General features: G+C 37.7%; 1 protein-coding gene across 1 annotated transcript in view; it reads right to left on the minus strand.

Moving 5' to 3' along the window:
• ALMS1 (ALMS1 centrosome and basal body associated protein) overlaps positions 1-16,809 on the minus strand; it is a 140,294-nt gene extending 123,485 nt beyond the window's left edge. The window contains exons 1-2 of the mRNA XM_031467275.2: positions 16,499-16,809; positions 2,600-2,725 (exon numbers count right to left, since the gene is read on the minus strand). Coding sequence (XP_031323135.2) covers positions 2,600-2,725; positions 16,499-16,804 — 432 coding nt within the window. The 5' untranslated portion in view covers positions 16,805-16,809. The remainder of the gene's footprint in view (positions 1-2,599; positions 2,726-16,498) is intronic.
• Positions 16,810-23,147: the final 6,338 nt, after the last annotated feature.

The raw sequence follows: 23,147 nt of genomic DNA on the forward strand, positions 1-23,147 counted from the left end.
CATGCCCTCAGAGAATTTTAAACTATTTAGGGATTACCTCTGTATTCATTTCCTAGGGCTGCCATTATGAAGGTGCCCAAACTGGGGAGCTTAAAACGACAGAAATTTCTTCTCTCACAGTTTTGGAGGCTAGAAGTCCAAAATCAAGGTGATGGCAGGGCCATGCTCCATCCAAAGCCTCTATGGGGGGATCCTTCCTTACCTCTTCTATCTTCTGGTAGCCCCAGGCATTCTCTGGTTTATGACAGCCTAGCTCCAATCTCTGCCTCTGTCTTCACATGGCTGACCTCTTCCTGTGTGTCTCTCTTCTAAGGATACCAGTCATGTTGAATTAAGGGCCCACTCTACTCTAGTATGATCTCATCTTAATTTAAATAATCGTATCTACAATCACTGTTTCCAAATGAGGTCACATTCTGAGGTACTGGGGATTAGAACTTCAACACATCATTCTGGGGGACAATAAAAATCCCCCTTCGATTTAATGGTCACAGGGTACTGTGCTTTTTCTGGTCAGGGTTTCTCTTAACACCTTTCTCTTGGCAACAGTAGAACTTCTTCCTCCATATCTTGCATCTATTGGATAGTAACTGCAATTTAGGGGAAATTGAAGGTACTAGAAGAAATCTAATAGCCAAGTTATTAGTAATCAACCTTAAATATTTAAGGTAAGGCTGCATTTTTCCTCCAACAAACATATATGAGTTTTTTCTTTCCTATCTGTTCACAATTTTTCCATTTCTTCTGAGGTTATTACTATGTTCTAGGTCAGTGGTTCCCAAAGTGTGGTCTGAAGATCCCTGGGAATACTAACACCCTTTCAGTGGGCCTCCCTTTTCTAACAATGTATTTATTAAGGCCAGAATTTCTTCACATACTTAAACCAAAACAATACATCCCAGTGGACTAAATGCAGAAGCAGATATAAGAATCCAGTTATGATAATTTATGCTAATTTTATATATCAATTTGGCTGGGCCACAGGGTGCCCAGATATTTGGTCAAACATTCTGGGTCCATCTGTGAAGGGGTGTCTGGATTATGTAAACATTTGTCCATAGACCCAGTAAAGCAGATTGCCCTTCCCAATGTGGGCAGGCCTCATCCAATCCATAAAAGGCCTGAATAGAACAAAAGGCTGAGCAAGAGAGAATTTGCTCTCTCTGGTCTGAGCTGAGATATCAGTCTTCTCCTGCGTTTGGACTCAGACTTGAAGAGGAACTTACACCACCAACTGGCCTGGTCCTTGGACCTTCAGACTTGGGCTGGAACATATACCATCAGTTGACTGCTGGTTCTCAGGCCTTCAGATTCAGACTGGAAATATACTATCAGCTCTCTTGGGTCTCTAGCTTACAGATCTCAAGAATTCTCAGCCTCCTCAAAGACTAGGAATAGACTTACCGTATGACCCAGGAATCCCACTCCTGGGCTTGTATCCAGAAGGAAATCTACTTCAGGATGACACCTGCACCCCAATGTTCATAGCAGCACTATTTACAATAGCCAAAACATGGAAACAGCCTAAATGTCCATCAACAGGTGACTGGATAAAGAAGATGTGGTATATTTATACAATGGAATACTACTCAGCCATAAAAACCGACAACATAATGCCATTTGCAGCAACGTGGATGCTCCTGGAGAATGTCATTCTAAGTGAAGTAAGCCAGAAAGAGAAAGAAAAATACCATATGAGATCGCTCATATGTGGAATCTAAAAAACAAAAACAAAAACAAACAAACAAAAACAAAGCATAAATAAAGGACAGAAATAGACTCACAGACAGAGAATACAGACTTGTGGTTACCAGGGGGGTGGAGGGTGGGAAGGGATAGACTGGGATTTCAAAATTGTAGAATAGACTACACTGTATAGCACAGGGAAATATACACAAAATGTTATGATAACTCACAGAGAAAAGAATGTGACAATGAGTGTGTATATGTCCATGAATAACTGAAAAATTGTGCTGAACACTGGAATTTGACACAACCTTGTAAAATGATTATAAATCAATAAAAAATGTTAAAAAAAAAAAGAATTCTCAGCTTCCATAATCACACAAACCAATTCCTTATAATATGTATATTTGTGCATATATATTTATGTATGTATATGTTTCCTATTAGTTCTATTTTTCTGGAGCACCCTGTGTAATACATCAACTGTCTTCTACTAAGCCTGACATTAAGGACATATGCAAAAATGTTAAACAATGCCACTGTTTCAACTATTTTTTTCTTTGTTTTAAAAAAGTCACTTTTCATTTTAAAGTATATTTTTATGTTAATATGTAATGGGTTTGTTACTTTTTAAATATTTACTTTTTAGTAAGCAAAACATTGATATAGATAACCCTTATAAATAAAACCTCTTTGAAATACTTTTGAAGTCTGTAAAGGGGTCCTAAGACCAAAAAAAAAAAAAAAAGAGAGAGAAGAAAAAGCAAACTGCTGTTTTATATAATTAAGGCTGCCAAAGATCTATGAGAAAAATGAAACATTAAAGTAGTTCACCTCTTTCCATTCTTCATAGCTAAATCATAATTTTCCATGCTGCTTATCAAAAGATAGCTTGCAGTTACACAAGACATACCTGATCATCCCCAGAACCCCACTGAGCTGTTTTTCTCAAAGAGCCCATGTTAGTATCAGAAATCTGTGTTCCGCTATTGTCTTGATATAATGGCTGTTGCCACACATGACGGGTCAATGGAACAACCTGAAAATCAAAACCAGATTTAAATGAAGTAGTAACACATTCCCTATGGCTAAACAATAGTAAACAAAATCTAACATTTAGATTATGTTTCTCAGTTTATAAAACACTTTCACAAATATAATAACATTTCAACTTCACAATCACTGTCCAAATTATTATCTTCACTTAAAAATAAAGAAACAGGGATTCAAGGTTACCTGCTAAGGACTCAACACATTCCAACAAACCACAGCAGTTCCTTAACCTCCAATACTTCCAGAGGTAAAAGAAGCAAACAGAAACAAGCAAGTTACCTGTTTTGAAATCTTATAGTTTGAGAGACCTAAGAAATTAACCTTAATAACAGGAACCAAAATCATCTCACAGCATGGAGAGTGGGAACAAGTGTCAGACATATTTTGTGAAATCCGAGGTTGAGACAGGGCCACCCATTATGAAAGAAGGCAATAAAAGCTGTGACTACTGCCCAAGGCTGAAGCAATGCACAAGAAAAAAATCAGAGGCAATCAAACAAAAATGACTTAGGTCAAACACTGGCTGGTTCTAGAGATTTTCCCCAATAACCCTGGAGAGTAAGAACCGGAAGCTTCCAATGTAAGATCTCCTTCTAAAGAAGCAGCCACAAGGGGCAAGGCAGAGACAACCACAGAAACACCAGGTAGAGAAGGCTGCACCAAAAGACAAAACAAAATAACACTCCTGCTAAAAATGAGATTATAAACTATACTTTCGAAATACTTTAAAATAAGAGTATCTCAGATCCTCAGAGATTTAAAAAAAAAGACACCATCTCCATAAAAAAAGAAGAGGTTATTAAAAGTAAAACAGGCAGTTAGGAGTCAAGAGAAGATGAATGCTAACAAAACCACAAAAGTGAATGAGGCTCTGAAGGAAATCCAAGGTCACAAGATTTTTTCCAGAATTAAAACACTGTTACTACACTAACAAAACATTTTTACAGAGTACTTTCAACAATGTGCTTTTGATCATAGAAAGGCCAGCTTAATTTAAAATCTATTCAATAACTGAAGAGATTTCTATGGTGTCAACTCGTCCAAGAGGTTTTTCTGAAAAGGTAGAGCACTATGGGGCACACCCACCTTGCTTCAATGACATTTTTCAACGGACAAAGAATAAAGAGCAAAGAAAGGCATTTTGCAAATTCACTGTGGCAACCTGAAATCCCTACGTAAATAACAATACAGCCAATGTTTTGGCACAGTTAGTCTTCTTTGAGCCCTCCAGGAAAGAAGAATGCCAAAATGAATGTTCAAAATGGCTATTCACTGCAACCAAATAATGCTGGGTGTAGAGCACAGGGTCCTGCCTTTGAAAACAAGTGATTCACAACAGCTTATAATTAGAAAGTTCAATTCATTAGGATATTTGTAGAACACTAATAATACAATATTAAGAAACTAGCACTTTGACAACTATCCCAATGTGTGACAAAAAAGAACACTCACCTCACTTTTATCAGCTAAAAGGAAAAAAAAAACCCCTCAAAGTTAAAATTAATGTTGAAAGAAAAGTTCTTACTAAAAAATACGCATTTCCCAGGACTTCTTACTTTTATTACCTACCTTCACTGAGAAACTAATTGCCACTACATTGCCATATGCTTGGTCAGTGTTCCTGCCTCTGGACTGTGGTATAACCAAACACTTAAAGGAGGGTTCTTAAGATGAGTGCTTCAAAACTAAGCAAATGTCATCAGCAACTTTCTGATTTGAGATTAAATGCCGTTTGGCATAATTAAACAGTTTCAGAGTCTTCCCCTGAGTCAGTTTTTAATATTAAAAGTTAGTGGTCTTCCAACTATATGCTGTCTATCAAAGAAACATTTAAGATCTAAACACAAAGAGGTTGAAAGTAAAAGGATGGAAAATCATATTTCACCCAAAAAGTAACCAAAAGAGCACAGGAGTGGTGATACTAATTTCAGACAAAATGGACTTTAAACTGAAAGTCTTACAAGCAACAAAGAAGGGCATCATGTAATGAAAATAGGGCCAATTAACCAAGAAGATATAAAAAGTATAAATATTTATGCACCAAACTCCAGAGTGCCTAAATTAATGAGGCAGATGTTGAAAGACCTGAAGGGAGAAATACACAACACAAAACCCCACTTTCAACAATGCCTAGAACAGCCAGACAGAAGAATAAGGAAACAGAGAAACTGAACAACATTACAGACCAATCATACCTAACAGATATATAAAGAACACTCCACCAACAACAGAACACATTTTGTCAAGTACATATGGAGCCTTCTTTGGGATAGAACACATTTGGCCACAAAACAAGTCTGAATAAATTCAGGAAAACAAATATATACACAATACACAAAATATTTTCCAATCACTAGAAATAAACAGCACAAGAAAAGCTAGACATTTCACAGTATGTGGAAATTAAACACTACACTCTTACCAAATCAACGGGTCAGACAAGAAGTCACAAAGGAAATTAGAAAATACCTTCACACAAATGAAAATGAAAACACAAAATACCAAACTTAAGGACGCAGTGAAAGCAGTACTAAGAAACAAGTAAATGCATATAGTTTAAAAAGGCAAGATCTCAGGTCAACAACCTAACTTGTACCTCAAGAAACTAAAAGAGGAACTAATCCTAAAGCAGGAAGAAAGAAGGAAATAATAAAGATTGGAGCACAGATAAATAAGTAGTCAACAGAAAAAAAAAAAATCAGTGAAACTAAAAGTGGCTTTTTTTTTAGAAGATCAACAAAAGTGACAACCCCATAGCTAGACTGACTAAGAAAAAAGGTAATAAAAAAATTAAAACAAATTAATTAAAATTAAAATTAATTAAAACAAACTTCTGTACGTAAAAAGACACCACCAAGATAGTAAAGAGGTAATCCATAGAATGGGAGAAAGTATCTGCAAATCATATATCTGATAAGAGATTAATATCCAGAATATATAAAGAACTCCTAAAACTCCAAAAAAAAAAAAATTAACAAATGGGCATTGAACTTGCAGAGACATTTCTCCAAACAAATACAAATGGCCAATAGGCACATGAAAAGATGCTCAACATCACTAATCATTAGAGAAATGCAAATCAAAACTACAATGAGCCATCACCTCACACTCATCAAAGATGGCTACTATCAAAAAAAGAGAAAATAACAAATGTTGGCAAGGATGTGGAGAAACTGGAACTCTTATGTAATGCTGGTGGACTACAAAATGATGCAACCACTATGGGAAACAGTAGGGAGGTCCTCAGAAAACTAAAAATATAACTACCATATGATCCAGCAATTCCACTTCTGGATATATAACCAAAAGAATTGAAGGCAAGCTCTCAAAGAGATATTTGCAAACTCATGTTCATAGCACTACTATTCACAATAGCCAATAGGTAGAAGCAACCCAACTGTCTTATCAACTGATAAAGGGCCAAACAAAATATGATACATACATACAATGGAAAATTATTCATCCTTAAAAAGGAAACTAATATTGTCACATGCTACAACATGGAAGAACCTTGAGGACATTAAGCTAACTGAAAAAAGCCAGGCACAAAAGACAAATACTGTATGATTCCACATGATTCCACTTAAATGAGGTATCCAGAGCAATCAAATTCATAGAAACAAAAAGGAGAATGGTGATTGCTGGGCTAGGGTGAGGGAGAATGGGAGTTGCTTAACAGAGTTTCAGTTTTGCAAGATGAAAAGAGTTCTGGACATCAGCTGCACAAAAATGTTAATGTATTTATCATTATTAAACTGTATACTTTAAAATGGTTAAGATGGTAAATTTTGTTTATGTCCACAATTAAAATTTTTAAAAAAACTTTCAATCCCCAGATTAAAAAAATTGCTCGATAACAAACCTGTTTTACAGGAAATACGAAGGGAATGTCTTCAGGATGAAAGCAAGTGACTCTAGAGAGTAATTCAAATTTATGCAAAATAAAGAATCAAAGCAATTTTGCAGGCAACTGCAAAAGATAGTATAAATGCATATTTCTCCTCCTTTCTTCCCTTCAATCATCTAAAAAGCAATTGTATGAAACAATATATATCTAATTGTACTTTGGGGCCTATAACATATAGAAATATATTTGACAACAACCACACAAAGGAGGTCAACAGAAACAGATCTGTATTGGAGTAAGGAAATGACACCAGATGAAAACTCAAAAGAAGGGGAAAAATGAAGAGTACAAAAAAGGGGACAAAAGAAGATTATAACATGATAAATTCTACCAATACCTACTTGTCATTCTCCCTTCTCTAAGATTCCTCAAAAGACGTATGATAAAAGTATTAATTATAACAGTATATTACTGGGTACATAACATATATAGACATATGTGCAACAATAATAACATTAAAAGGGGAGTAGAAAATGGAGCTATATAGGCATAAAGTTTCTATATTTCACTGGAACTAATTCCTAGTGAATATGAAGCAGGTTCTGATAAGTTAAGATGCATATTGTAAGCCCTAGAAAATAACTCAAGAATTATAATTTTAGAAATCATTAGAATTAAAATGATATGAGAGAAAGATACGTACTTAGTACAAAAGGTGGCAATATAAGGACTAAAGGAACAAAAAACATGAGACATACAGAAAATAAAAAGCTAAACAGCAGATATAAATCCAAACATATCACTAGCACTTAATGTAAATGAATTAAATGATAAAATCAAAGTCAGTTAGACTGCATGAAAAACAAGATTCAACTACATACTGTCTACAGGAGACATACTTTAGGCTGAAAATACAAACAGGTTGAAAACAGAAGGATGAAAAAAAGATTTACCACGAAAACAATCACAAAAGAGACAGAGTGGCTACAGTAATATAAAAAAAAAAATCAAAACAAAGGTTACTAAAGATAAAGAGGGACACTTCAGAATGATAAAAGGGTCAATCCACCAAGAACACGTAACAATAAAAAATATGCACCTAACATCAGAGTCCCAAAATACCTTAAGTAAAAACCAACAGAAATGAAGGGGAAAAGAGATAATCCAAAATAATTAGACTCAGAACTAAACTTGCCAAAAGTGGATGGATCAAGATTCTGTGTGTGATTCTTAAAATACTAAAAAAAAAAAAAAAAAAAAAAGAAAGAAAGAAAAGAAAAGAAAATCAGAACAAAAGTCAATGGCTTTACTATATACCAGCAATGAACAACTGGAATTTGAAATTAAAAACATACTACCATTTACATTAGCTCCCCCCAAAATTAAATACTTAGGTATAAATCTAACGAAATATGTACAAAATCTATGTGAGGGAAGCTATAAAACTCTGATGAAAGAAATCAAAGAAGAACTAATTAAATGGACAGACAGCCCATGTTCATAGTTAGAAAGACTCAAGATGGTCAACATGTCAGTTCCTCCCAACTTGATGTATGGAGTCAATACAATTCAAAATCCAAGCAAATTATTTTCTGGATATTGACAAACTGGTTCTAAAGTTTACCTAGAGAGTCAAAAGACCCAGAAGAGCCAACAAAAAATTGAAAAAGTCAAAGTGGGAGAACTGATACTATCTGACTTAAAGACTTTCTATAAAGCTACAAGTAATCAAGACAGCGTAGTATTGGCAAAAGACTAGACAAACAGATCACATAACACAACAAAGCCCAGAAATAGACCCAGATAAATAGAGACAATTTATCTTTAACAAAAGAACAAAGGCAATGTAATGGAATAAAGACAGTCTTTCCAACAAATGGTGCTGGAACAACTGGACATCCACATGCAAAAAGTGAAACGAGACACAGATTTTATACCCTTCACAAAATTTAACTCAAAATGGATCATAGATGTAAATGCTGAATGCAAAACTGTAAAAACTATAAAACTAGTAGAAGATAATATAGGAGAAAACCTGGTTGTCCTTGTGTATGGGATGACTTTTTAGGTACAACACCAAAGGCACAATCCTTGAAAGAAATAATTGATAAGCTGGACTAACCAAAACTGAAAATTTTTGTTCTGTGAAAGACAATGTCAAGAGAATGAGAAGACAAGCCACAGACTGGGAGATAATATTTGTATAAGACATATCTGATAAAGGCCTATTAACCAAAATACACAAAGAACTCCTAAAACTCCACAACACAAAAACAAACAACCCAGTTAGAAAGTGGGCAATAGATCACCAAAGAAGATATACAGCTGAAAAATAAGCATATGAAAAGACGTTGAACATATTATTAGCATACAATCTAGTAATCAGGCTCCTTGGGACTGACCCAGTTAGACTGAAAACATATGTCCACATAAAAACCTGCACAGGAATATTTAGCACAGCTTCACTCATAAGTGCCAAAACTTGAAAGCAACTAAGATATCCTTTAGTAGGTGAATGGATAAATAAACTGTGGTACATCCAGACAATGTAGTATTATTCAGCACTAAAAAGAAATGAGCTACCGAGTCATGAATAGATAATGGAGAAAACTATATTGTAGTATAATGGTGGATACATGCCATTATACATTTGTCAAAAACCATAGAATGTACAATACCAAAAGTGAACCCTAATGTAAAGTCTGGCTTTGGATGTGAACGTAGGTTCATCTATTGTAACAAACGTACTACACTCTGGTGTGGGCTCTTTGGTGTGGTGTGGAAGAGGCTGTGCATGTGGTGTGAGGGAAGGAGGTAGAAGGAAAATCTCTGTACTGTCTGCTCAATTTCTCTTTGAAACTTAAATTGCTCTAAAAAAAAAAGTCTGTTTAAAACAACCAAAACAAAGCTCTGCTCCAGCATGCAGTGAGGAAATCATCACTCCCATCTCCACAAAAAGAAAAAAGCTGAACAAATTAAAAATCAACAAATCTTCTTACATCCATCAAAGAACTGAAATCAAGGGCAAGCCACAGTCCCCAAAATTGGAGAGACAGACAAGCAGATACAGAGAATCACAACTCAATGGAACAGAATGCCAGAAGCAGATACCACCATGGGGACCAGTACTAGGGTAGGAAAGGCTAAATTGTAATTGACAAATTGCCAGTGAGTCAGGGTAGACAACCCTGAGATCAAAAAAACTCTAGGGAAATAGTCATAGAGGGGCTCCCATACTTTTACGAATTTTACTTCCAGGAACTATACCAGATTCCGACAGTTAAGATCAGAGAAAAATCTCCTTTTGCTTTCAGCAGGGGGAGGGGAAAAAAGCCATTCTAAAATAAGTCCAGCGCATTTTGTTCTTAACAAGGCCTGACCTCAAAAGAAACTATTTCACCAGAGCCTAAGATTTTACCAAAGACTAAGTGAGGCAGAAGAAGGGAAATTACCAACTCCAGCCCCCTTCTAGTTTTCCTGTCTCACTTAAGGGAAAAACAATGAGAAACCCTAGTGAAGACCACAGCCTAGGGAAAGACTAAGACCTAATAACAGGACTATAGAACACCTCCCCTCACCCACTACCTTACCACTACATCCATAGGTCTCCGGGTAACAGGGGGCTACGAATGAAAGAACAGACCTTACTTAAGAAGATGTCTTTAGGGAACCCAAAGACACCAGAGGAGTCAAAAACAAGGTCACCAAAGGAAATTTTAGCCTTTGACGCCTTCAGCTACGGCAAACAATAAACAAAATCGCCTCTAACCAGATAAACGTAAAACTGCATACCAATGGTCTATTTATTTTAGTTCCTTCCATATCATATTTATTCAGTACATGTCTGGCTTTCAACAAAAAATTACAAGACATACTAAAAAGACAAAAACAAACAAAAGTTAGTTCGAAGAGATATCTTCAAGGCATCAGAACTAGCCTTAGATATGGCAGAGATGTTAAAAGTGTCAGTTTGTAAAGATGAAGATTCTGGAGATGGATGGTGGTGAAGGTTATAAAGCAATGTGAATGTACTTAATGTCACTTAAAAATGGTTAAAATGGTAAACTTTATGTCATTTACATGTTACCACAACTAGAAAAAATAAATAAATCAAGATGAAAAAAAGAAATGAGCTACAAAACCATGAAAAGACATGAGGAAGAACCTTAAATACAATGCACACTGCTAAGTGAAAGAAGCTATTTTGAAAAGGCTACATACAAACATACTGCACGGTTCTAACTATGACTTTCTGGAAAAAAGCAAAACTGTGGAGCAGTAAAAATGTCAGCAGTTGCCAAGGTTTCAGAGGAAGGGAGGGACTAACAGAGCACAGGGATTTTTAGGCAGTGAAACTATTCTGTGTGATATGGTAACAGTTGGTATATGTCATATGTATGATAAATGATACATTTGTCAAAACCCATAGAATGTACAAAAAGTGAACCCTAATACAAATGATGGACTTTAATTAATAATAAAGTGCAAGGGGGAAGGTTATAGCTCAAGTAGTAGAGCACATGCTTAGCATGCACGAAGTCCTGGGTTCAATTCCCAGCATCTCCTCTAAAAAAAATAAATAAATAAGTTAACCTAATTACCTCCCTCCCCAAAAAACAAATGAACAGAAATAATGTATCAATACTGAATTACCAATTATAACACCTTAATGTATCACCTTAATGCAAGATGTTAATAATAAAAAAAAAAAACAGAGGAGGGGGAAGAGATACATGGGAATTCTGTTACTTTCTGCTAAATATAAAACTGCTCCAAAAAAATAAAGTATTAATTAAAAAAACAAAAGGATAGACACCTTTTTGTCTTCTGATAAGACCAACAAGGAAATACAAGATGTGAACACCACTGTAAACAAACTGTATCTATGGATATTATAGAATACTCTACCCTAGAGCAGCAGAATGCACATTCTTCTCAGCAAACATGGAACAACTCCAGGAGAGATCATATGTTAGACCACAAAAGAAGCCTCAAATCTTTTTGAATAATTGAAACTGTGGAAAATATACTCCCCAGCCAAAATGGAATAAAATTAGAAATCAGTAACAGAAGGAAATTGAGGAAATTCACAAATATGCAGAAATTAAGAGACTCCTAAATAACCAATGGGTTAAAAAAAGAAATCACAAAGAGAATTTTCAAATATTTTGAGATAGACAGCAGGTAGAAAAAACCCAAATGTCCATCAGCTGATGAATGAATAAACAAAATGCAGCATATCCATACGATGGAATATTATTGTCATAAAAAGGAATGAAATACTGATGTTATATATATACATGGATGTTTCCTTAAAACATTTTATGCTAAGTGAAAGAAGCCAGTCATAAAAGATCACATATTATATGATTCCATTTATATTCAACAGGCAAATCTAAAGAGAGAGAAAGCAGATTAATGGTTACTTAGAGAAATGGAAGCTAGAGGGGTGATAAAGTATACAGGGTTTCTTTTTAAGGTAATGAAAATGCTCTAAAATTGACTGTGGTGACAGTTGCACATATCTATTAGTATACTGAAACCCAATGAATTATGCACTCTAAATTAAGGGTAAGTTGTATGGTATATGACATATCTCAACAAAGCTGTTAAAACATGCTTTAAAATAAGCCAGTTAAGCTTTCAACAAATTAAGTATAAATAAATAAACCAAAATAAATCTAGGGAAATAGTAAAAGATGAAACTGCAATTAACAAGTTAAATGACAGAAAGCAATAGAATTAAATCTAAATCTAAGAGCTGTTTCCTAGGATGAACAAAATAAATCCATAGCTAGTCAGATAAACAGAAAAAACATAACAACACAAAATCAGGAATGAGAAATGGAAATAACCACAGATACAATGGAAAAAATAAAGAATGCTATGTAGCACTCCATTATAATTAACTACAAACCCTTGCTAAAATGATTTGCTAGAAAAATCATAAATTACCAAAATTAACCCAAGGAAAGTGAGAGTATATATAGATTTTAACCCTGAAAGGAATCCAGAGGCAAAGTAGTTTCACCAGTGATAATTTTTCAAACATGCAAGAAAAATTCTTACATTTCTTAAACTGTTCCAAGACACAGAAAAATAAAAATCTTCCCAGTGTCTTGCATGAAAACGGCATAATTCGGATGCGAAATCTGACAAAGACAGGTCAAGAAAGCAATTTTTTAAAAACTTAAAACCATAATCATTATAAAATATCTGAAAATAAAATCCAGTACTTCCTTAAGAGAAAAACACACTATAATTGATAGTTTTTATCCTAAGAGCACAAGAAAGGATTAACACCAAGAATAAAATCTGTATTAATAGCTCAAAAAAGACTAAGAATTGTACAGTGTAGATAAATTTGGAGATAAAGAGCAAGAAGGAGAAGGGGTTCAGGCCTGAGTTCTTTCCTTCTATGAAATGGTAACCTGCTGATGGGAGGATGAACACTGCATGAGGGCTAGAGGATGAGAGTGAAAATGCAGAAAAAGCTGAGGGAGGAAACAAAGATTTCCAAGCACTGTTGATGACCCAGTTAAAAGCTGGAGACTACGAGGTGAAAGGGTACAAACTTCCAATTATAGGATAAATAAGTGCTAGGGATGTAATGTACAACATGATAAATATAATTAACACTGCTATATGTTGTATATGAAGACTAAACCCTAAGACTTCTCACCACCAGAAGAAAAAACTTTTTTCTATTTCTTTAATTTTCTATGTATATGAGATGATGGATGTTCACTAAACTTACTGTGATAATCATTTCATGATGCATGTAAGTCAATCATTACACTGTATACCTTAAATGTATACAGTGCTATATGTTAATTATATCTCAATAAAACTGGAAGAAAATAAATAATAAAAATACAAAATAAAAAGTTGGAGACCAACAATTTCTAGTGATACCAATACACACAATTATTTTCCCCAGTACAGTTCAGAAATTTAGGCTCATGAACTACAAGGAGAGGTATCTGAAATGGTCCATGTTTAGTGGTCTGCAGGACCAACATAAGACCAACAAAGAAAAGGTCCTGAAGCACCCACTTCCCTGAACTCTTAAAAAGACCCAGGTGTAAGGCTGGTCACATTTTGCATTGAACTTAAACAGTTTCATGCCTTAGCACAGTGTCACTAACCGGACTTGCGAACTTAATGAGTATCTTACACATTACCACTAGAACATCCTTATTGTCCAGTGAGAGATACATGAGAATGAATCAAATATTACAATTTTGTCATTTAACTTGAGACTAAACTGAATGAAATTAATGTTTCCTACCGCTTCTCTTCCTTTGACTCTACTGCATTAAACACCACACAACAAATTCATCTTCAAAACCTTTATAGTTCATAAATTTCTAGCAAGAGACTTAATGCCAGCAAATTTTAATGTCAGTGAACTAAAAACACTAAAAATTACCTTAATACTCTTTATATAATCTGAAAATTACCTTTAATACAGCACATCATCTATACCTTTAAATACCCTCCAGGGTAAATAGGAGAATATACAATTTCTCTCAAAAAACAAACAAAAAGCACCTCTAAGGGAAAACACTCTGGGCTCTAAGAAGCAAGATTTTCTATTACATACAGATCACTGTTAAAGAGGATAGTAATTTTTTCACACTGGCTGTAGTAAGAGTTAAAGTGGTTTAATTAAAATATTCTTCTAGTAATATTAAATTTAAATATTAAAAATTATTAAAATAAGAAGTCATAGAACAGAATTGAAGTTAGGAGACCTCATCCACAAGTGTGGCTTTAATTATGACCCATATGTAGATAACTTACAACTTGAAATCTCTAGCCCAGACCCCTCCTCTAATCTCCAAAACCAAACTCACAATCTTAACACCTATCACCCCCACCCCCAACACTGGCCACCACCCCACCACAAACTTGGCCATATTTCAATTATCTGGCACAACCATTTATCCAATAACCTAACACTTGGACACCTTCTTGCCCTCATGGTCCACATCTAATTCATTATTAGTGCAATGATAATGTATAATTAGTGCTATCAGTGTGATTATTTTACTTCTTAAATATCTCTCAAATCAGTCCACTTTTCTCTACATCCCAACAACACTTCCCTATTCCAGAATATCATCATCATTTGCCCGGCAATACTGCATTCTAACTAGCATCCCTGACTTATTACTGCTGCTCCCCACTTCACCCTGCTGTCAAAGCTGTTCTCTGCTACAGTGGTCTTTCTGAAAACACAGATCTTATCATATATACCTCTTTGTTTAAAACATTTTCAGCAACTTTCCAAAATTCCCAGAATAAAGCTCCTAATCCCTCGCAGAGTACAGGAATCCTTGAAGTTGGTACTCAACCCATACTGGTTTTTGGTTCCTTGAAAATGTCATGCTCTAACAGTACCTTTCCATGCGCCTTTCGCTCAGCCAGAAGGCTTTCCTTTCCCCCTCTGCCTGGTTAATCTTAACCTGTTTTCAGATCTCAGCTCTATCAAAACTTCCTCAGGGAAGTTTTCCCCAGCTTCACTGACAAGGTCAGATTCCCTTACTGTATGTTTTCAAAGCATCTCAGCAACTAACAGTTTTCCTTTTATTTATGTGACCAACTGAATTTTGCCTGCCTTTCCCTCTAGACTCTATACACTAGAAAGGCAGAGATAAGAAATGTTTGGGTTCACCAAGGTTTCACAGCATCTAGAACAATGTGTGGTCCATGCTCAGTAGCATATGTTCAATGAATTAAGTACCAACCGGAATATTTACCAGGCAAAACAACAACTTCAGCTCTTTAATGATCAACAGTCTACGGCGTGTCCAGTAGAACTTTCTGAAATGATCAAATTATTATACATCTATACTGTCCAATTACATAGCTACTAGTCAAGTGCGGCTACTGAGCACTTGAAAAGTGGTTAGTACAATTTATATTTAATGTTAACAAATTACGTTGTAAAGAGCCACACGAGGCTGTGACTTCTGCACTGAACAGCACAGGTCTATATAGTCTTTTCCGTCTTTTCTATTGTTGTAGCTTGCTGTTACACTCTGCACAGCGGACATCTTCTGTAAGGAACCGTCCTAGACAATAAAGCCTAGGCTTCTTTTTGTCCCCACAATGTACCTTTCACAGAATAGAAACTTAATAAATGTCTGATGACTTGCTATCCGAATTGTATAGAAAAACTTTTTTTTTTTTTTTGCTCTCTGAAAGGGAATTAATTAAATGCAGTTATTTTCAAAATGATCTTCAGGAGCCAACCATAAAATCAGCTGTTTCTAGTTTCTCTGACTGTTGGGAGCTGCAGCGTTAAGCCTCCAGCATTTCTAAGCCCCTCCTACAGGCTGGGGACTCCTTTATTGCTACAAAAGAGGGGCCAGAGCACAGCTGGCGAGGAGCCTCTAGAGACTGACTACTCACGCGGTGTACACAATTCACACTTACTCCCTCAAGGGGAGTCCCGCCCTCCAAGCAAACTAATCTCCTACTTGTCTCCTCAGCAAGACAGTCCCCGGGCAACCACCCTCTCCACCCGTACACGCCCCCTTTCTCCTCCTTCAGGGTATGATAAGCCCCACCCCCTCCCCAAAGCGTTTCTTTAACTACCCACGTTGGGAATCCTGTCTCCTCCGAACATCAGGTGCAGTTCAAAACAGCCGGGACCCGTCGAGGGGGAGGGAACAAGAGAGGTCTTTGTCAGAAAGAACGGGAAACTGTAAGCAGTCGGCCGGAACCTGGACAAGAACAGGGGCCCAGGAGGCGAGACAGCCCCTACTATCCTTTAAAGGCGCGCGTATTATCTGTCAGGCACCGGGACAGGCACCGAGCGGGAAGGAGCCGGCAGGAAGGAGCCCAGGGACCGCCCGCCACCCGGCCCGACGGCGGCCCACACGGTCCCCGGCTTCGGCTCACCTGCTCCGGCCTGCTCAGCTCGCCCTCGGAGTAGCGGTGCCTCGGGAGCGACGGCGGCGGCAGCGACCCGCCGGGGTGCGCCTGCAGCCAGGCCTTGGCCTCCTCGTCGTCCTCGTCGTCCGTACTCTCCCGACGCTGGCTCTCAAAGTTAAAGTCCGCGTCCAGCCTGCGCCCCTCCTCTTCCTCCACCTCCTCCACCATCACCACCTCATCCTCTTCCAAGTTCTCCGCCTCCTCCGCCTCCTCCGCCTCCTCCTCCTCCTCCTCCTCGAGCTCGCCCGGCCACGGCAGGTCCTCCGGCTCCATGTTGGTGTCTCACTCTCGGAGGCTGAGGAGGAGGGGGGAGGGAAGGGAGGAGGAGACAGCCGACTGGCTGTTGCGGCCGCGCGCAGGCGCAAAGGCCACTGCCGCCTCGCGCCCCGCGGCGCGGCGCCTCGAACGGGGCGGGGCAGGGAGTGAGCGCGCGCGTTGCCAAGGACGCCCCGCGGGGGCGGGCGGGAAGGCCCGAGGTGCCTGGCTGGCTGCTGCGACGCCGACGCCTCCCCCTCGTCACGGCCTGGGATCTTGCTCACAGTGCTGAAAGCTCACAATAAACGCGGTCTGGGCTCCTGTCCCGGGAGGGGAGTCAAATTTAGTTCTTGACTGGGCTGGGCCAAAACTGGATTTTGCCCCTGCACCGTAGGAAGAGCAGACCCAGGGACAAGCACAAGATAACCAAACTTGCTAATTATAAATGTTTAAAGACCGAGTGCCTAATGTATGACAGGCTGTATCATGGGCACTTGAACCTAACGGTGGAAAAGTGTCAGAAGCAGTAGAGGGGTTAAGTAAGAACTGGGCTCTGGTATCAGAAAGATGGGAGTTTGAATCCTAACACGACCACTTAGCAGTGAGACTAAGCCCCGGGGAGACGAGTGTAATAGGCCATCTCAGGATGGTTTTGATAATTAAAGGAGGTAACCGATGTAAACGACTTAGTGGTAGGTATTATTCGTTGATTATTGTACAGTAACATTAAATACTTAGAGTTCTGTGAGACAAGGATTATTACCCTTTTGTATTTGAAGAATTTAAGGCTCAGAAAAATAACTTGTGCAAAGTCTCTTACCTAGTAAGTGGCTGGCAGCGCTATCCCAGGTCTTCTGTAAGTCCACTAACTGCCTTCGTCCAGGCCTATCAGCTAATAAAGGAAAAGAGAGCAAACATTTATGCTGATAGTACATACATTTTGGGGCTAGTAATGATTTTGAAATGCTTTAGAAACAAAGATTTCTCCACCTACCACTTAAGAACCCCTACAAAATGAATGACAAATTAAAGAATCTTGAAATGCTTTGCTGTTACCTAAGGAGATAGCCACAATTAAAATGGAGTTCAGCAAAAATTCTTTATGGCTTTACTCAAAAGCAGAGACACATTGGCAATAATACTGATAATTTAGGGATATTGCCAAGGATGTGGGTCCTATAAACCAATGACTCAATCCTGGGAAAACTTCAAAGGTAGAATATGCACTGGAGCCCAAAGCCTCAGGGCTCCTTGAAACACCTCTAAATGAACTGTGAGTACATTCAAATACAATTCATGAGCTAGGTTGAGGCTTTTCCTTGCTGGAGAGGCATGGCTGTAATGGTAGGGAAAAAATTGCTTTATTTTATATTTCTGACTTGAGAAATCCCAATGTACCTTTCCAGTAACCGAATCACACATTTCACTGACACTGTCACTAAATAATTCTGTAAAGATTACCATTCACTTAGAAACCCCACTGTCCTTATCATCCACAAATATCAGGAAAAATAAAGAGAACTAGTAGAATTATAAAACTACCCATCAAAGGTCTCAGAAACCCTGAAACTTCCAAAGCCCAAAGAACTTCTACTTACCTTGATAGCAATAACATGAACCATCCTAGGACTTACATAACTCCTTCGGAGTTAATAACAGGCTGCCTCATGTATCTGGGAATTACTTGCAGTACTAGACTACCTTAATACAAGCTGATATGACTAATTGCTGCAGGGAACCCACACAATAACTCCTGCTTTATCAACGATGGGTAGAAGCTGCGTTTCCAAAGCACCCACCGAAGCAGCCTTTGCATGATCTGAAATGGAGATTTGGGCTTTCTGAAAAAATATCAGAAGAAAATTTCCCTTGAAACTCAGTGGAAAAGACCTTATTAGGCACTGTTAACAACTGATCCAGCAGTAAAATTCCAAGGCATTGATCTTGGCTTAATGTTTCCCAGCCAAAAATACATTCATCATTTTTCCTCACTACTGGACATCCATTCCACTGGAAGATCTCAGACTGAAAATTCTGAGTACAGAAATGGACAGCTTGTGCCCATGACAACAGAACAAAATTAATTTTATGATTCTTCAGCATCCTTTACCCTACCACTAATCTTGACTATTATTTGACCACCTTTTTTTTTATTGAAGTTTAGTTGATTTACAATGTTGTGTTACTTTCTGGTGTACAGCATAGTGATTCAGTTATACATACATATTCTTTTTCATATTCTTTTCGCTATAGGTTATTAAAAGATATTGAATGTATTTCCCAGTGCTATACATTAGGACCTTATTGTTTATCTATTTTGTATACAGTACTTTGTATCTGCCAATCCCAAACTGCTTATTTATCCCTCCCCCTCTTTCCCCTTTGGTAACCATAAGTTTGTTTTTTATGTCTGTGATTCTTTTTCTGTTTTGTAATAAGTTCTTTTGTATCATTTTTTAAGATTCCACATATAAGTGATATGATATTTGTCTTGGTCTGACTTACTTCACTCAGTATGATAATCTCTAGGTCCATTCATGTTGCTGCAAATGGCATTATTTTATTCTTTTTTTATGGCTGAGCGTATATATATGTGTGTATATGTATATGTGTATATATATACCCACACACACACACCATATCTTCTTTATACAATCATTTGTTGATGGACATTATGGACATTTATGTTGCTTTCATGTCTTGGCTATTGTATATAGTGCTGCTATGAATGTTGGGGTGCATGTATCTTTTCGAATTGGAGTTTTCATCCTTTCCAGATATATGGCCAGGAGTGGGATTGCTGGATCATATGGTAAATCTATCTTTAGTTTTTTAAGGACTCTCCGTACTGTTTTCCACAGTGGATGCACCAAAGTACACTCCCGCTAACAATGAGGAGGGTTCCCTTTTCTCCACAGCCTCTCCAGCATTTATTGTCTGTGGACTTTTGAATGATGGCCATTCTGACTGGTGTGAGGTGATACCTCATTGTAGCTTTGATTTGCATTTCTCTGATAATTAGCCATATTGAACACCTTTTCATGTGCCTATTGGCCATCTGTATGTCTTCTTTGGAGAAATGTCTGTTTAGGTCTTCTGCCCATTTTTTGACTGGGTTGCTTGTTTTTCTGTTGAGTTCTATGAGCTCTTTGTATAGTCTGGAAATTAATCCTTTATCAGTCTAATTATTTGCAAATATTTTCTCCCATTCTGGAGGTTATCTTTTCATTTTGTTTATGGCTTCCTTTGCCGTGCAAAAGCTTATACATTTTATTAGGCCCCATTTGTTTACTTTTGCCTTTATTTCTTTGAGAGGCCAGAGGTAATTAGGTTTATTTATTTATTTTTAGAGGCAGTTCTGGGGATTGAACCTAGGACCTTGTGCATGCTAAGCATGCACTCTACCATTTGTGCTATTTTAAGGTTTCTGATCTCCTAGTTTAAGATGGCATTGCTATCCCCACCTCCTCCATCATTCTCTTGTGCTTAGGAGGCACAGTGTACTCAGAATCACCACTCTCTTTTGGTGACTAAAGCTCTCTGCTCCTGCACTGACTGCATCCTTCCCTGGTTTCTTCCTTCCCAGAGGAACATATTCATCAGTGATTAGCCAATGCCCCAGGGACCCCTCCCCTTCTCTACTTCCATTACCTTCTGCTACCCGAGACCTACATCCCCAGGATAGAAGAAACGAAAGGGTTAATGCCTGTTATAGCTTGAGCCTCTGGTTTGATTGGTCTATACCCTTGCAATTCTAGCTGTTACATATTTTTAATACCACCACTACCTGGGGACAAAGGGGAGATGAGGCACTATTTGAAGAAGGAACAGAACCAATGAATTGAGAGATTACTATTAATTTAGGCTTACTTGAAGCCAGAGGTTAGTGAAGTTTTTAGTTTGTAGAAATATTGTGAATCTGCAGCTTGCCAGAGCTGTGCTCAGGGCAATCCATGGAAAGAGTCTCTGATAATCTTTGAACCAGAACATTTGAAGCATGTGGACCAGTATGGCAGTAACAGGAGTCATTAAACTAAGCCTACTGCCTGTGAAAGAATTGCAGGGTCAGCTGGCTTTCTCCCACCAAAAGATTCAGATTTTTAAACCCAAGCCTTTGAAGGTTCAGGCTTTTGTTTTTAAATGAGAAAAGAATATACACAGGCACATTGCCTCAGGTAGTCAGGTTATAACGCAGCTAATCAAGTTACATTCTTCTTTAGCTACCTTTTAGTCCTATAAGAGTCTACATAACCTGGCTTCTACCCAGATACCTCCATATCTAAACTCCTGCCCATCCTTCTTGCTGATCCCACTCCACCCATACTGGCCTCCTCACTGTTCCACAATATGCAAAGCCCACCCCACCTCAGGGCTCTTGCACCTGCTATTCCAGCTGCTGGAACACACCACCCCAGAGTCTCTGCTCACATTATCAGAGAGGCCTTCTCTAATAACCCAATACACCCACACCCTTACCCAGGCTTTGTTTTTCTTCTTAGCACTTATCACCACCCCAAATTTGTTATTGTCTTGTTTATTGCCCCCTCCGCCACTGGGATGTAAATTCTGAGAGAAGGAATTCTGTCTGTTTTGCATGCTACCATGTGCCTAGTGCCTAAAACAGTGCCTGGCACAAAAGGAGGTGCTTGGTAAACATTGTTGAATGAAATGAATGGAGATTGTATTGAATTGGCTGGTCAAAGGATTCTGAATAGAACTTCAGAATAAATTTGGTTTCACTGAAGCTGATAAAGATGTCTGCCTACTAGGGAACCTTTAATTTTCTCTCCCAGCTGGTTCCTGGGGGTATTAGGTGAGCAGAAAATGAAATGCATCTCAGGTACTTGAGTGGGTGGAGAGGAAGCTGATTATAACCTGCAGGTGACTGCTAGTGGCAAATGTCCCTTAGAATGAGTTATTTCCACTGATGGCTAAATTAATCCAATAATAGCTTCATTTTTTATAATGCTTTTATCATCAGAAAAAGAAATTATAAAGGTTAATATGTGGCATATGTAGAGGGAAATTTTGTTTTATACATGCCTCTGTGTGTATGTATATATATACATATATAATAATTTTAGTATATGACAAACCAGTGAGGACAACCTAGATTATGCAGTAAGTTTGTATTCCTGTGACTACAAAATTACCGTCTCAACTCACTGACCCCCTTGAGGGTTGCTACCGCATTACTGAATCACAACAGGATGCTACTGTCAGCAATTGGGTACTTGACAGTGGTGGTAGCCAGATCAAATTTAGAGAAGGGAAGCCCATATTGTTGAGTTCATACATAGTATCCATCCCTGCCACCAGGACCACTTTCTTCAGGTGCCCATGAACATGCTCTGGAATGTATTCTAGGCACCTGCTAGCCATAGAAATTTTCTGTTTCTCCACTGAATTCCATGAATTACTACTTTCCTCTTCCTCAATATTAATTGGAGTCTGTCTTTTGCCTTATCTTGGTCTGATGATCAATTCCAAATAGCCCATATTTCTTCGAGGGCCTTTTACTCGGAACACACTCTCAGGTACCAATTTCTGTTCCAACTGGTGTTCTTTGGATATAAGCAATAGAGATGACTCTGGTCAACTTAGTTAAAAGAAATTTGTTGAAAAGATACAGTCTAGCTAACATACTATATGAATTAGAACTCCCAGTCAAATCACAGAATTGTGAAAGGTAAGAAATTGTTGTTGTTTTAAGCTATTAAATTTCTTAATGTTTTCTTTTTATATTGACATATAATTGATTTACAATGTTGTATTAATTTCTGGTGTACAGCATAGTGATTCTTTTCATATTCTTTTAAATTATAAGCCATTACAAGGTATTGTATATAGTTCCCTGTGCTATAGAGTAGGACCTTGTTGTTTATCTATTTTGTGTATAGTAGTTGGTATCTGCAAATCTCGAAATCCCAATTTATCCCTCCCCACCCATTTCCTTCCCTGCTAACCATGTTTGTTTTCTATGTCTGTGAGTCTGTGTCTAGTTTGTAAATAAGTTCATTTGTCTCCTTGGGTTTTCTTTTTTTAAGATTCCACATTGTATGGTATTTTTCTTTCTCTTTCTGGCTTATTTCACATAGTATGACGATCTCCAGGTCCACCTATGTTAAGCCATTAAATTTTGAGGTGCTCTGTTACACAGCATCAGATAACCAAAACACCCACTTTATACAAAATAGTAGAAAAAAATACATGGGAAATTAAAATGTATAGCTCTAAAAAGATATTGATTTACATATATGTAATTACATATGCACATGCATAATATGGGGAAAAATAAGATGGCTGCTAGCATCCTCCTTTCCATAGCTGGGCACAAGTTACACAACACGACTATAATACT

This window comes from Camelus dromedarius, chromosome 15 (genome assembly GCF_036321535.1).
Source record: "Camelus dromedarius isolate mCamDro1 chromosome 15, mCamDro1.pat, whole genome shotgun sequence".
NCBI classification, from domain to species: domain Eukaryota; kingdom Metazoa; phylum Chordata; class Mammalia; order Artiodactyla; family Camelidae; genus Camelus; species Camelus dromedarius.